This window comes from Phodopus roborovskii, unplaced genomic scaffold, assembly GCF_943737965.1.
Source record: "Phodopus roborovskii unplaced genomic scaffold, PHOROB, whole genome shotgun sequence".
Classification (NCBI taxonomy): domain Eukaryota; kingdom Metazoa; phylum Chordata; class Mammalia; order Rodentia; family Cricetidae; genus Phodopus; species Phodopus roborovskii.
The window spans coordinates 2597871-2612799 of record NW_026126418.1 but is presented as its reverse complement, the minus strand read 5'-3'; the positions used below and the strand labels follow the sequence as shown (position 1 = coordinate 2612799).

Genomic DNA, 14929 nt, shown 5'->3' with positions numbered 1-14929 from the left:
CATTTTCATTCTTCCATGTATTCATTACCTTATCTGCATCTTGCCCATCCTACTTCCTCCATGTCTAACTGGCAACTTTGCCTTCCTTCTTCCCAGAGCTCTCTCTGTTCAAAAGTCCCTGCTATACCTCCTGCCTTGCTATTGGCCATTTAGCTTTTTAATAAACTAATCACAGTGGCATATCTTTACACAGTGTAGTCAAATATCTTGCAACATTTCATCCTTTTGTCTAAATAAAAAGGAAGGGGTTTTAACTCTAACATAGTAAAACTATATACAATATGAACAATTATCAGGTAAGAATTATAATATCCAGTCCATTCATGTTGGCACATTCAAAGAAAATACTCCACAATTAATCTTATCTTGGTGAGTTCCAAGTTTTATGCCTAATTTACCTTCTATGAAAGGCTCTAGAAAGGTTCTTATTGAGGAATGTAGACTCAAAAAGAAGAAGAGGAAGAAGAAAGATGAGAACAAAGGAGAGAGGGTTAGCCAGCCAGGTAGCTGCAAGCCCGACAAACACAGAAGCAGGAAAAGGAGGAAACACAGAAAATAAAAGGTAAAACGTCCCTAGGAAAAAGGTAGATAAAGAGAAACAGGTTAATTTACATTAAAAGAGCTAGCCAGGAATGAGCCTAAGCTAGGCTAAACATTCATAATTAATAAGTTTCCATGTCATGATTTGAGAGCTGGTTGGTGGCCAAAAAAAGGAAAGCCTGTTACAAAATAGTGATGGAGAGATGGTTTAGTGGTTAAAATCTGGTTGTCTTCCAGAGTACCAATGTGACATATCACAACTGTCTAAAACCCTAGTTCCAGGGGTTCCAATGCCTCTTCTTGCTCATGGGCAGGAATCATACACGTTGTATGAAGATATACATGTAGGCAAGACACCCATATACTTAAAATTTTAAAACAATTTTTATTTTATTTATTTACTTGTTCTTTGTTTTGTTTTTCAAGATCGATTTTCTCTATGTAGCCTTGGTTATCTTGGAACTTCTGTAGATCAGACTGGCCTCAAACTCACAGAGATCCCAAGTGTTGGGATTAAAGGCAAGCACCACCATCACATGACTATTTCATTTTATTGTTTTCATCTTCAGGACATGGTTTCTCTGTGTAATCACTCTAGCTGTTCTGGAACTCACTATGTAGACCAGGCTGGCCTCAAAATCAGAGATCTATCTGCCTCTGCCTCCTGAGTGTTGGCGTTAAAGGAGTGTGCCACCATGCCCAGCTAAAATAAATAAATAAAAAATTTTAAAAGAATAAAGCAAGGAGTATGTGTTCATAGATTAAAGTCTCTCCATTATCTTCTTCTCATTTGTATTTTAACATAAAATATCATAACAACATTTTTATTTGATAAGAAATTGTTATTCTTACAAATCAGAATCATGTTCATTACCAGCGAGAGCAAATAATTATATCTCATTGTATGTCTGTCACCTGCCTTAATGAGAATAAGATGAAGAACAGTTGAGCAAATGTGCCCCCAGGATTTATCCAAAACAATATATTCAATTTACTTCATATAATGGATGCAAACCTAGCATCCTAGGATCTTCAGGTTAAACTATCGATGATAATTCTGAATCTAACTAGTAAAACATGGTTCTCAGCAGAGGTTTAATCTACTGCTTGCATTTAGTTTTTTTTTTTTTTAAATTTCTAATATGTTGATAGTCTTTCAGTCATCAGAAAAATTCTGTAGAAACAGATCTCTCAAAAGATTCATGATAAATGGGAGTTCTTTTCCACAGAGTATGTGCAAGTAATTGCAAAAGGTGAAATATTTTTAGTAATTCAAAGAATTAATTTCATAATTATCCATTCATCTTCACAGTTTTCTGCCTGCTAAATTTATTCTAAATTCTTCCCTGGGTTCCTAATTAAATAATTAAATGATAAGCATAAGTTCACACAGTAATGCTGTTGTAATCTGTTTGCTGGATAAATATGTATTGAGTTAGTACACATCAGTTCTCATCATCTGAGAAACATACATCCTTTCCTCAAGTTGTTTTCTAACAGGTATGTGACTCTAGTGTCAAACAGCAGAGAATCCTTATTCAAACAGATATGAGTAAAAAGAAACTAAGAAATCCAGAGGTAGGGCCACTCTGCACATGAAGTGATGGGATTCCAGTCTGGGTCTTGCTACTCTGTAGTTTTGTGGCAATAAAATGACTGTTGTGCAGCTAAGTGCAATTATGTCAGGACAGAGGAAAGAACGACCCTCCTTATAGACGAACAAACCTTTATTGAAGAAGTCTTTTCTCAGGCCTTCTTGGACCAATATGGATTGTGTTTCCAAACCCAACCCATTCATTGTCAGTGAGCACAGCACTGCAACATGGTAAGTCTGACCAGTCAAGATAATTGCCACCTCCCTTGCCTCAAATCGAGTCAGAAGTGCAAGAGTGAATCCCTAAAGAAAATTTGTACTGTATATTGAGGATGTGGCAGATAATGTTACTGAGTCAGAAAGCAACAGCATTGCTGTAAATGTGAAGATACCTTCTTACCTTATTTCCTTCTGTGCACTGGCGCTGAAAAGAATAGTTTATCTGAATAAAAAAAACCTCCTCAGGAATTATGCTTTACCTTTAGCATAACTTTATAAAAATGTCAGAAACTGTATAAACAGCATTTAGTAGGATCTTTATAAAAAACACAAGATTAGGGATAAAATGAGTTGAATTAGGAATAATGGATATCAAATTCCATTCATTCATTTGTCCAAAATGTTTTTAAGACTACTGAGGTTTCCCACATGCCCAGGATATAGTGATGAACCAAATTAACCCCATTGCTGTCCTCATGCTTTAGAGATGGACAGAGACATTTGTAAAAATAGATATTAAATGTAGACTGGTGGTTCAGGGAAAGCTTCTGAGATAAGAAAAAAACATCAGAGAACACAGCACACAAAAGGGCTCCAGGGCAGACTGAGCAAGATGCACTTGGGGAGTAGGAAGGTTATTGAACATTTCAGTCAGGCTGCGTCACTGTGACATAAAACTGACATAAATAACCTGATGAGAGAAAGGGTTGTTTTAGTTCACAGTCTGTTGTTATTTCTAGCTCCACAGTCAGGCAGAACAACATGGAACTGGGAGCATGTGGCAGGTGAAATATTGAATATGTATTAGGTAGTATAAAGCTTGGAAGATATTTGCAAGATGAATGTTATTCAGTGTGGGAGATGCCAGATAAATATTTTCCTAATGAAAACAGAAAACTGAAGGAAGTTAATACAGAAAGGGACTCGATAACAGCTCCAAGCACATGTCCCTAGTAATGTGTTTCTTTCAACCGTGTTCTACCTCTGATTAGCCATTTTGGGAGTCCCTCAAGGAAATAATATGTTTATTAGAGCAAAGCCTCAAAAACCGGTCAGATCACAAGCAAGTCCTTAAGTGTGATATCTTGTGTTTAGACTAGCAGCATATAAAGAGGGAGTGTGACTTTATAAGAAGCTTACAGACTTTTTCTTCCTTGTCATCTGAAAGCCTCGAAGAGTCATTTAAAGGATTTGAGTTAGAAAAGTAATGGTTTATGATTTTGAGTAGATGACTTTAATATTTGGGAGAGAATGAATTGAGTGCATCAAAGTAGATGCAGACAACTATTAGCTAACTTTTGTAAGGATTCTAACAATAGCACAAGGATGTTCAAGTTAATATGGAAAATCTATATGGACTTGTATGAGTTTTAGAAAATGAGAAATGACAAGGCTTGTGATGGCATGGATATGTGGCATGAGGAACAACAAGATGTCATGGACTGGGAGGATAGTTTTTAGGCTTCTAGCTTGTAGCTCTGGATAGACAGTTTCCTTTCCCTAGAGCAAGGAATTCTAGAGTACTAGTCTCAAAGGAAGAATAATATTCAGTATTGGATAGGTTGACCCTGGAGCCTATTTCACATAGGCAGAGATAATGAGTAGATATTACACAGCCTAGAGCTTAAAAGACAGTCTCAGGGTGGGTATATCTGTTTGGGAGTTGCTAGTATACAAATAGAAGATGAAATTTTAGGGCTCTGTCTTAAGAATGCCTTAGGAGAAAAAGTTAAGCCAGAAAGAAAGAGGCCTAGGGCTTATTTTGAAAAACTCTTGAGAAGACAAGATTCACAAGCTTACAGAAAGAAGTAGAAGAAATAGTGTTTAGGAAGAGAAAGCAATTAAATGATGCTTCTAACTAAACACACACACACACACACACACACACACACACACACACACACACACAAAACTAGAGGTAAGAAATATCCTTATCCTCAATGACAATCTCTTTGGTTTTGTTTGTTTGTTTGTTTGTTTTGTTTTTTGGTGTTGTTTTTGTTTGCTTGGTTTTTGTTTTGTTTTGTGTTTTTTGTTTTTCAAGACAGGATTTCTTTATATATAACAGCTCAGGTTTTCTTGTGTAACAGCTTTGGCTGCCCCAGTACTCATTTTAGACCAGACTGGCCTCCATCTCGCAAAGATTCACCTGCCTCTGCCTCCTAAGCTCTGGGATGAAAAGCATGCTCTGCCACCACCTGGGCCATTCTCATTGGTAATCTCTGAGAAAACTTTATTTGGTAAAATGAAAGCTAGAAAGAATGGCTTGAGAGTGAGTGAGTGAGTGAGTGAGAGAGAGAGAGAGAGAGAGAGAAGAGAGAGAGAGAGGTAGAGAGAGAGAGAGAAAGATGTGGCTAAGGAGCTATGCTTGTAGTTTTTGTGACATGAAGGTAAGGCTTCAGTCTTTTCTCTGTAGAAGAGGATGGAGAGAGGGAAACTTGATGGAGATGATAGATGGGTGATGGAAAAGCATACACTGTGTAAAGTGAGAGAGATACCGATGAAACCGCAGTAACTGAGCAGTGCTTGTGGACCAAGAAGGATACGAGGGCTGTAATCATGCTGCTATGTTCAGCTTTGTGGCTTTCTTTAGTGGCAGGAGGCTTATCAATACGATATGACAAGGACAGCAAGATCCACTCAGAGCTAGACTTCTGTGAAAAAGTGAACAAGGAAGAGTGACTTCAGTGAGGACAGGTGGTGGGCTTGAATATGATTCTAGAAAGAATGTAAGAGATAAAAAGTAGCACTTTCCCATTGTAGAATAAGTAAATGGTGAGCATGCAAGGCATCAAGAATGATGTAAACATCCCTTGGGCCTCCAATGTTCAGTCTATCAAATAGTAGCTCAACAGTCTGTTGTCTGCAAGGTGCCCTAGCTCCCTTATTTCCTTCTTCCCCCCTTTTCTTTCCCATTCTGCCTTCCTGCTTCTCTCCCTTCATTTCTCCCTTTCTTCCTCCTTCCTTTCTTCATTCTTTTTTAATACTTCTGTATACTTTTAAAAATTAACAGTTTCATATGTTAAGAGTGTTTTAGAAATCAATAAATTTTATTTTGCATTATAATTGTACTAACTGTATAGAAATTATTTAAATGTATATTCCATTTAACCAGAGATTAATATAATAAATTATTTTACCCTGTATAGGTTTTAGATGTCTGCACAATGAAAATGAATCTAGATTCACCAGCCAGATATATGTATGACATGAATGGTAGAAAAGTTGAAGATATTTCAAAAGGTAAGTGGCAAATATTTGTAACTCCTGCGATACAATTTTGAAAGAAATTTATATAATTTTCCCTTTAAGCATTTTATAGAGAAGAAAAAGCAAGGATTTAATTTTAGCACTAATAAACAGTTAGTACAATTATAATGCAAAGGGGCACTGTGTGTAATATGTACAGTGTAAAAATACCTTTCAAGAGATGCCAGGATTATAAGAATAATTTTTTTCTTTTGCCATAACTTTAAGTTATTTTTAAAGCTGAGTATTTTAAATTTAGTGAACTGTAAGTAAGTAAGCAATTATTGGCCTCTCTAAGACAAATCATTGGGGCTCAGGGTGTGGCTCAGTGGCAGAGTGCTTGCCCAGTGTGTACAAGGCTGTGGGTTCAATTCCCAGAGGAAGCGGTGGGGGGAGCTTGAGAGGGTGAGGGATGGAGGCAGAGAGAAAGGGAAGGACAATCTCTAGAGGTTATCCCTCTTATCTTGGTTAAGAGGAAGGATTTAAATGTACGAATTTGAGTCTATTTCCTTTCCGTGTGTGGTGTAACAAAATTGCTTCTCTACAGCATTCAAGGCAGGCTGAGGCAGAAGTGGCACAAGTTTGACCCTAGTCAGGACATGGTCTTAAAAGACAAGATTTCCTGACCCAAATAGTGAAGTAGTGACTGAGCCTGCTGCCTCCTGGCTGCCAGAGGCTTTGAAATGTATGCTCATACTTCATGGGCTCCAGAAGTGTGCTGTTATCATATTTTAATGCATGCCTCACTCTGTGCTTTTACATACAAGCTTATGTCGGCTGAGATTAGCTCATGCAGCCACTAACATCGGATTTAAAATACTTAGCCTAATCCAATTGGAGGAACCTCCAGCCTGTAGCTCTCCTAGTTACTTAATATTAGATTCTAAAATTTGTTTTTCTTTGTTAACTATGATGCTGTGCATTGACTGATGGGAGTCCCTCATCTTCCTGTTGATTATCTTCCAAACCTTGACATAGGGATGGTCAAATATTATGTAAAAGGTAACTCCTAGTTTAAATAAACAAATACAAATACTCTTACTTCCTATGGATTTTTTTTTGTTGTTGTTGACTTTACACCAGATCAGAAAGTCAGCTAATAAGGTGTAATATTACGTTCATAGCTGGTCTCTCTCAAAAGATGGAACATATGAGCAAGGGAGGTCAAAATCATAATGGAGAAATCTACAGAGGCAGCTGAACCAAATTCATGAAAACTCATGAACTCTAGACCCACAACTGTGGAGGCACCAGGGGACTGAACTAGGCCCTCCTTTTGTGGGAGGCAGTTGTGAAACTTAGACTATCAGAGGGGCCCCTGGCAGTAGGACCCCACACAAACCTGGTACATAAACTAGCTTATTAGAGCCCATTCCTTAGGGTGAGATGCCGTGCTCAGAGCAGTAGGACTACTATATAATCCCAGTACATGAACTTGGTAGAGCCCACTCCCTGTGGTGGGATGCCATGCCCAGTCTTAAAGCATGGGAGGAGAGCTGGGCCCTGCCCCAACCTATTGTACCAGTCTATGTTGACTCCTCATGGGATCTCTTACCCATGAGGAAAAGTGGACTGGGGGTAGACTAGGGGGTGGTGAAGGAGGGTGGGAGGGAGAATTGTGGTTGGAAGGTAAAATGAAATCAAAAAATAAAACATGGGGGAAAAAAGATTAGCAGTGTAGTTGTCTTTACTGGTGCCTCCTATTTCTACTATAGAAGTATGTATACTTTCAAACATTCCTCCTGTGTTATGGGAAATAAGCACATTTGTCATGACATAAAAGTATTTATACATTGTCACAGCTAGTGAAACTTTAAAATAGCTCACGTGATTTACAAATTGCTTTTGTGGTTATGTGTCTAAACCACAAGGATTTCACTGAAAATAGTTAAATAACATGGAGTCCTAGCAATGAAAGGGGGATGTGAAAATGTGGTTCCACCCTTAACCAATAACTAATGATACCTGTTGTCAAAGGGGGCATCAAATTTTCTCCAGTGGAATGTCACTATGTCACTGGATAGGTATATCACTCCATGGCAGGTCTCGTGCTGGGGGATAATTGGTCCACACAAAATGAACTCCATAGTTTTTGTTTGCTTGTTTGTTTTGTTTTGTTTTTCATGTTGTTTGTTTTGATTTGTTCTATTTGTTTGCTTTGTGTGTGGGGGAGGGGGGCTTGTTTCATTTTGGAACTTTTTGTCATTTTTCAGTTAGTTTTGGTATTTGTTGAGAGAGAGGAGAGAGAGAAAGAGAGGGGATATGAAGTTTGGTAGTTTAGGGAGGTAGGAGGATCTGGCATCTGAGAGCAGTTGAGGAAGGGCAAAATATGATTGAAATATATTGTATGAAAGAAATCTGAAATAAGGAAATAAAAAGGAAACCATATACCAACAGCAGTCCTTTAGTTGTGTTTTCTGTATAGATCTATCCTTTCAACACAAGAAAGAAATTATTTACTTCATAGAGATGCTATGTTTCTGAGGTAATCAATATGAACATAACATGCTGATATCTTGTCAGGGTAACAGAGCTAACAACAATGCATCAAGAGGAATGGATTTTCCAAATCTTTCTACCTTTAAAACCAGGTCATTAACTGAATAATAGCCATTAACTTTGGTAGTAACCTGACAGTCCTGGCCAGGCATCTCAGAGTATGCTATAGATAGAGAATGCTAGATGCACAGAAAATGGACTAGGAGACAGTGCAAACAAGTGGAGGCACAGGAGGAAGCCAAACTCCCACATTAAAGAGAGCAAGGCCAGTGTACGGCTTTATAAGGCACAGCCATTAAGATGAGGGCTCTTTGCTTAGGGAAAAGTACATTTGCCAGCTAACCTTGTGTATCGTTTGAATCACTCCTCCAATTAACTAGTCAATTTTGAGCTATTTGCGTCATACATGCATTTGAAAGTACACACTGTCCCTTTAAACAATTTTTAATTAATTAATTTGTATGTGTGTCTGTGTGCTTGTGATCATGTGGAGATCAGAATGTAATTGTAGTAGTTGATTCTTTCTAACATATGGTCCTGAGACATTGAGCCTGGGCTGTCAGACTAAGTAGGAAGTCCTTTTACCCATCTTGGTCTTGTAGACCTTAGTCTCTCTCTCTCTCTCTCTCTCTCTTTCTCTCTTAAAAAAAAGTCTGTGTGCCATGTGCATGCCTGGTGTTCAAGAGGTACAGAAGAGGACATCAACGCCCCTGAGACTGAAGGCACAGATGTTTTCAAGCTGTTCTGTGGATGCTGGTGATCAATCCCAGGTCCTCTGTAAGAGCACCCGGTGCTTTTAGCTGCTGAATCTTCTCTTCATTTCATCCCTCTAGTGTCTCTTTGGTTGTGTATTTAATAACATGGCATTCCCATTCTGGCTAACTGTCTCCAATTTTTGTTTTTAATTTTTTTAACTACACTGGCAAGTTATTACATTTCGATGAGCCAGAAAAGCCACTCTTCCATCAAGAACAAGGCCAAGGTCACCAGTCCCTTATAACCTTTATGGGGGTGTCTTTTTAAACATCTCTGCTTTCTTGAGGACCATTCTAGACCATGGTGGGTAGTGTAGACCTTACTCCAGTGGTTCTGAAAAGAGTCAGAAGAGTGTATCAACTAAGAAAGTCCAAGGCCATTCTATGGCAAACAAAATGCTCACTGCCTATTATCCAGTGACAATATCCAAAAGAGCTATGTTGTGACTTCTTTATTTAACATGTGCCTATTTATTTATGCCCATGGTTATGTATGTGTGTAAGTTCATACATGTGTGTAGACAGGAGGTCAGCTTTGGGTGTCTTCCTCAGTTGCCATCTATATTAGGTTTTAAAGCAGCGTCTCTTATTTCACCTGGAATGCAGTAATCTAAACAGTAGCCAGCAAGTCCCAGGGTCCACCTATTCTACCTCTCCAGTGGTGGGATTACAGGCACACCATGTAGGGAGCACAAACACCAACTTTTTATAGAAAGATTAGAATTTAAAGATAAAAATTCCAAAAGAATGTAAACTATTCAAGTCAAGACAAGTGGATTCCAGGATCAAGTTACCTTTGTGAGTGAAATTCAGTAGCATGTCCAACTCCTGAAGTTAAAGCGCAAAGAATGTGAAGGTCTTCATTTTCCCTTGCTGTGCTATCATCTAGATGTTCCCTTGATGCTGTATTTCTGATGGAATTCCCCCAAGGAGTCAGTTTCAGGGTTCCTGGAATGGGTGCCATCATTTAGGCTCTGAGAAGTTTATTTAGGTCTACACCAACCTTTACAGACCCTTATCATCTCACCAAACAAAATAATTAGAACATCAGTATCATACCCATCACATTCAGAACAGAACCTAGTTCAAGAAACTATGGACATTTCATCCAAGATTATGTTTCTAGGCCCAACAATTAGCACAATTCAAACCCCAAGAACATAGCAAACTCTAAATGAAAGAGTGTCGAGCTGAGGAAATATTCTGTTTGTCTGTCTTGCCAAGATGACAATCAATCCCCATAGCTGGTCAGAGTCTATGGCCTGAGATATACTTTGGGAAGCTTTTCTTTTTAGGACATGGTTTATGACTTGATAAATGTACAGCATCTCCAGGAAAAAATTGACTAATATACCCTGACCCCCATCTCATACTACTGCGGCTGGACCCAGTATGGTGAAGTGCCTTCATTTTAGTTGAAAATCCAGTTTGTATCAGTAAACTGTTTATTTAGTGTATAAAGTATATAAAAGTATATGAAGTATATATAAAAACAGTTTATATCAGATGGTTAATTAGCATCTTTGAGATCAGTTTCCTTATTTGTAAAATGAATTACAGTAAATATTTTCATAGGTTGCTTTGGGGATTAAATAAATTATACATAAATTTCTTAAAGCAGCATTGTATAAGACTTGTTTTTTAAAAATCATCATTACTATCAAAATTCTTATTCTCAAATGGGACTGAGAGTGCTGTGTGCTTGCAACATTTGGAAGTTTGCCTGGGTAGTCACCCCAGTGTGGTTGAGGCTCTGTTCTCTTTTGTGAGATGTTCCTCACATCTTAATGCTCATTTTTGTCTTGTTCACTAATTCTAGACCCATGCTGAACTCAGAGCGGTTCTTGCCTGGTGGCAAAATGCCCAGTTTGTTTCAGAAACACCATTTTCACAACTGTGTCCTAACAACTGCCACAAGAGTCTCTGCTTAAGGAATTATTAAAACTCAAGGAACCCATGTTGCCGTCATGGGTCCTCCTTATAGTCACAATCATGTCTGGTCTAACAAAAACATCAGGTGGAATTTTGAACTGAAACCACTATTTGTGTTTCTAGGCTCTTGTTCTCTGGGGTCTTGGTGAGGACTAACTTCACTGCCTTCTCCTCTTTAAGTATGGCATCTCCTCAGTTGTTCAGTGTGTCTGGCTTGAGTTAATATTTTGGCTCAGTGTATTTTCATGCAGTATTTCATATACCCATTCTTTTCAGAAGTGTTTGGGGTTAGTATTCTCTGCTACAGTTATGTCCCTTATTCTTCTCCACTCTGCTTCCTGCTTACACTATTCTAACATAGGCCTTGAGTGATTTTTCTTGCAGTGATTCTCATAGTGAGAGATATGAAGAGAATGTATTTCAAGCTTGCCAGTGGTGTCTTTTGTTCATATCAGTCTTACTATTTTCACTTCCTTGAGGTCAATAATCCTGCCAAGGGTGGCTTCTCTCACAGCCCGATATCTAATTTGGATATAGAGTTCTTGATCTATTATTACCCTCCTGGTTCTCTGTGGCATGGTTTATCTGACCTTTGTCTTCCTTTGTCTTAGGACCTGAGTTTTTGTGATGCTTTTTTTTTTTTTTTTTTTTTTTTTTTTTTTTTTTGCATCCTGTTCACACAAGAGAGTCCCAATCACTGGTATATAACTTGTCTGTAACATGAATGCCTCACAGTATTTAATATTTGGCTTCTTCTGGAGAAGGACTCAGGCTGCTTTCCAAGGACTAATCTTGAGTCCTTGGCTAGGCCTCAGTTAGTGCATTTGATTTAGTAAACCCCCCCCCACACACACACACATACACACTTCTATTTAAGAGAAGTTTGTATTGCCTTTATGGATCTATTTGTCTCTCCTTTGTAAATTAAAAAAAAAAAAAAGAATTAAGATGTGATTACTTAAATTTCCCCCTCCAGCCCTTCCTATGCATCCCATACTCTGTCTTAAATGTAGTCCTCTATTTCTTTAATTGTTGTGTGTGTGTGTGTGTGTGTGTGTGTGAATGGGTGTACAAATAGAGGTGGGTTGGGGTTTCATTTGCCACCTACTTCTGGTTGATTCAAGGAGCTCTCCTCCATCTGAACAGCTTTCTTTCAGTTTGTTGTCATGCATGCACTGTTTTTTATCATAACAATGAAAGTTACCTTCAGTCCATTTTACTTCCATATTGGCTTCTTTAAATCTAACTTCTCAATATGTCACAATTTCTTTTCTTAAATGAAGTAGATATAGAATGCTCTTTTTAGAATAAATCTACCTCTTATCCATGAGCCATACTTTGGGTTTATGTGGTTTAAAATCATGACACGTTTGTGATAAATGTATTTAGAGTCAAGTTGGATCACTGTAGCTTATTTTAAATGCTTTCAGATGAGCTGCAGGAATGTAACACAAGATCTTCTGAAGCATGAATCTAATTAATCTTAAATCAATAAAAACCAGGAGTCAAATATCAGGGTAAGGCAGGGAAAATCAGAGACCTGGGAGCAGCCACCAGTTGCTTCTTACTTGTCTCTTTCCTCAGTCCAAAAAGGTTGAGGTCCTGTCTCTGACCCACCTTATCTTTTCCTCTCTCCACTTCTCAAGTGCTGGGATTAAAAGCATGAGCCACCAATGACTAGGTCTGCCCTCTGATCTCCAGGCAAGCTTCATTTATCAGAACACAAACAAAATATCACATAATGATTGCACATTTCTTTTTTGATCCATGATTCAATTTAACATAATACCTTTAATTTTAGCATTTGAGAAGCACAGGCAGTCAGATCTCTGTAAGTTTGAGGTCAGCTTGGTCTACATAGTTCTAGACCAGCCAGGGCCTCATAGTAAGACCCTGCCTCAAAACAAATAGCAGCTACAACAACAAAAATAACATCATTGTCTTATTTACGGTTTTATTTCCGCGAAGAAACACCATGACCACTATTTCTTTTATAAAGAAAAACATTTAATTGGGGCTGAACATTTAATTCAGAGGCTTAGTATATTATAGTCATAGTGAGAAATATGTTGGTATTCAGGCAGAAGGAGTTGAGAGTTCTACATCTTGATCCATAGGCAACAGGAAGTCATCACAATGGGTATGGCTTGAGCCATACACAATGGGTATGAGACGCCAAAGTCCACCTCTACGGTGACACACTTTCTCCAGTAAGATCACATCTACTCCTATTAGTGCCACTCCCTATGGGCCAAGCATTCAGACACATAAGTGTATGGGGACCATATCTATTCAAACCACCACAATAATGAATAATTTAGAATGCTGGTCAGCAGATCTAGGATGCCTATTTGATCCTGTAGAGACAGGCCATCTCTACAGTGTATAGAAGTTGCCTGGCATCATACTTTAAGCTCTAGCAGAGACTATTTTCCACTATCTAATACCAGAAATGATTATGTCATCCTCAGGCTTGCATCAAGTTTTAGATGAAGTTCAACGCATGATTAAAGAGCAAGCATCAGCAGCCTGCACAGTAAACCAACTATGAGCAGCTAGGAGGTCAAAGTGTCCACTGCACAGCTGAGAACACCAAAACTTGATCTAACCCCAGCATGGAATTTTTTGAAAGCCAAGGTTATTGGAAATAATTCCAACTATACTTAGTTGCTATGACCTATTAAGCTCAAATTCTACATAGTTTTTGCTTACTATAACATTTATAATCAGGCTTTCAGGAAAAAATATGTAATTATAAACTTTATATCCAATGATATACTCCATAAGTTCCTAGCTTACTTCTGATATTGAAAAGCAAACAAGCAAAACTCAGTGCTCATACCTATTAAAGTGCCATCTGTCTTTCCTCCACCCCGTAAGTCTGTCTTTCATTTTGTTGTAATTTGTTACTCAGAATCACATACTATTTCTAGGGCCCTTGACTGACTTGGTTCCATAAGTATAACACTTTTTTGAATTTTGTGAAACATTCCCTTATCCGTAGCAGCTTGTTAAAAGTGAGGGCAGCATAGGTAGTCTTGAAGATGAGTTGGGGCAGTCTTGTGTGGAAACTGTGCCCTTAGCCTTACAAACATTGTATATTAGATTCACTTTCAAATTTCTAAATGTATTAACTGTAACCCAGTAGTTAAAACTGTGATTCTGGTGTAATTATACGCATAGAGAAAAAATTGAATGTAGAGTCTAGAAATAGCCTAGCACATCTGTAATCTGTGGTGACTTGACTTGTGACAGAGATGCCCTGTTGCTGAGTCAACTAGGTTTGAACAAGTCAACAAGGACTGAAGACAAATCTAATTATCTCAAAATAAATATCTCAAAATAAATAAAAGTTCTAAGAGCTGAAAATGTGAAACTCTTAGAAGTCAATGTAGGAGCAAATCTTCATGATTTTGAACTTATCAACAGATTCATACACATTAAGTCCAAAGCATGAGCAATAATAGAAAAACTCACAAATCTGACTTCATTGACTTGAAACATTTGTGTGAATTCAAGGATATTATCCATAAAATGAAAAGAAAATCTACATAATGGAATAAAATATTTTCAAATCACATCTAATGTGTTTAATATTGAGAATATATGAAAAGTCTTATGCTCAATTTCAAAAAGACAACCTAATTAGAAAAATGGGCAAAGAACCCTAGTAGACACTTCCACAGAGAACATATATAGTTGACAATAAGCATGGAAAAGATGTTCAGCTTCCATGGTCATTAATCATTTTGATATACACCAAAAGCACAATGACATAGTGTTTTACAGTATAGGAGAACTGTACTATAACAGGCTCACACACACACCTATGCACAAAGAGAGAAAGGACAACTGCTTCTGTGTAAACATTTTTTATGATTAAGCATTTGCCTCTCTTGGATTCTTACATAGTTTTCTTGCTTTTTGCTACTTTTAAAATTTCCTGAAATAGTCTCACCGAAGATGGATACCAGTGTTGGTAATAACTATGAGTTTGTAAATGTGTCCAGTGAACACCTGTTGTGGGTTAAGGCAGCCAGGCAAGAGCCACTGTGGGCCTGTGGGCTGTGAGACGCAACTCAGGAAAGTCTGATCTCAAACTTCTTATTGTGACTTTGCTTTGGATTCCAGCTTCCTTAGA

General features: G+C 37.9%; 1 protein-coding gene across 1 annotated transcript in view; it reads left to right on the top strand.

Moving 5' to 3' along the window:
- The window catches only part of Dcdc1 (doublecortin domain containing 1), a 374005-nt gene that overhangs the window by 59353 nt on the left and 299723 nt on the right, over window positions 1-14929 (top strand). Inside the window, exon 6 of the mRNA XM_051183805.1 lies at window positions 5503-5596. Coding sequence (XP_051039762.1) covers window positions 5503-5596 — 94 coding nt within the window. The remainder of the gene's footprint in view (window positions 1-5502; window positions 5597-14929) is intronic.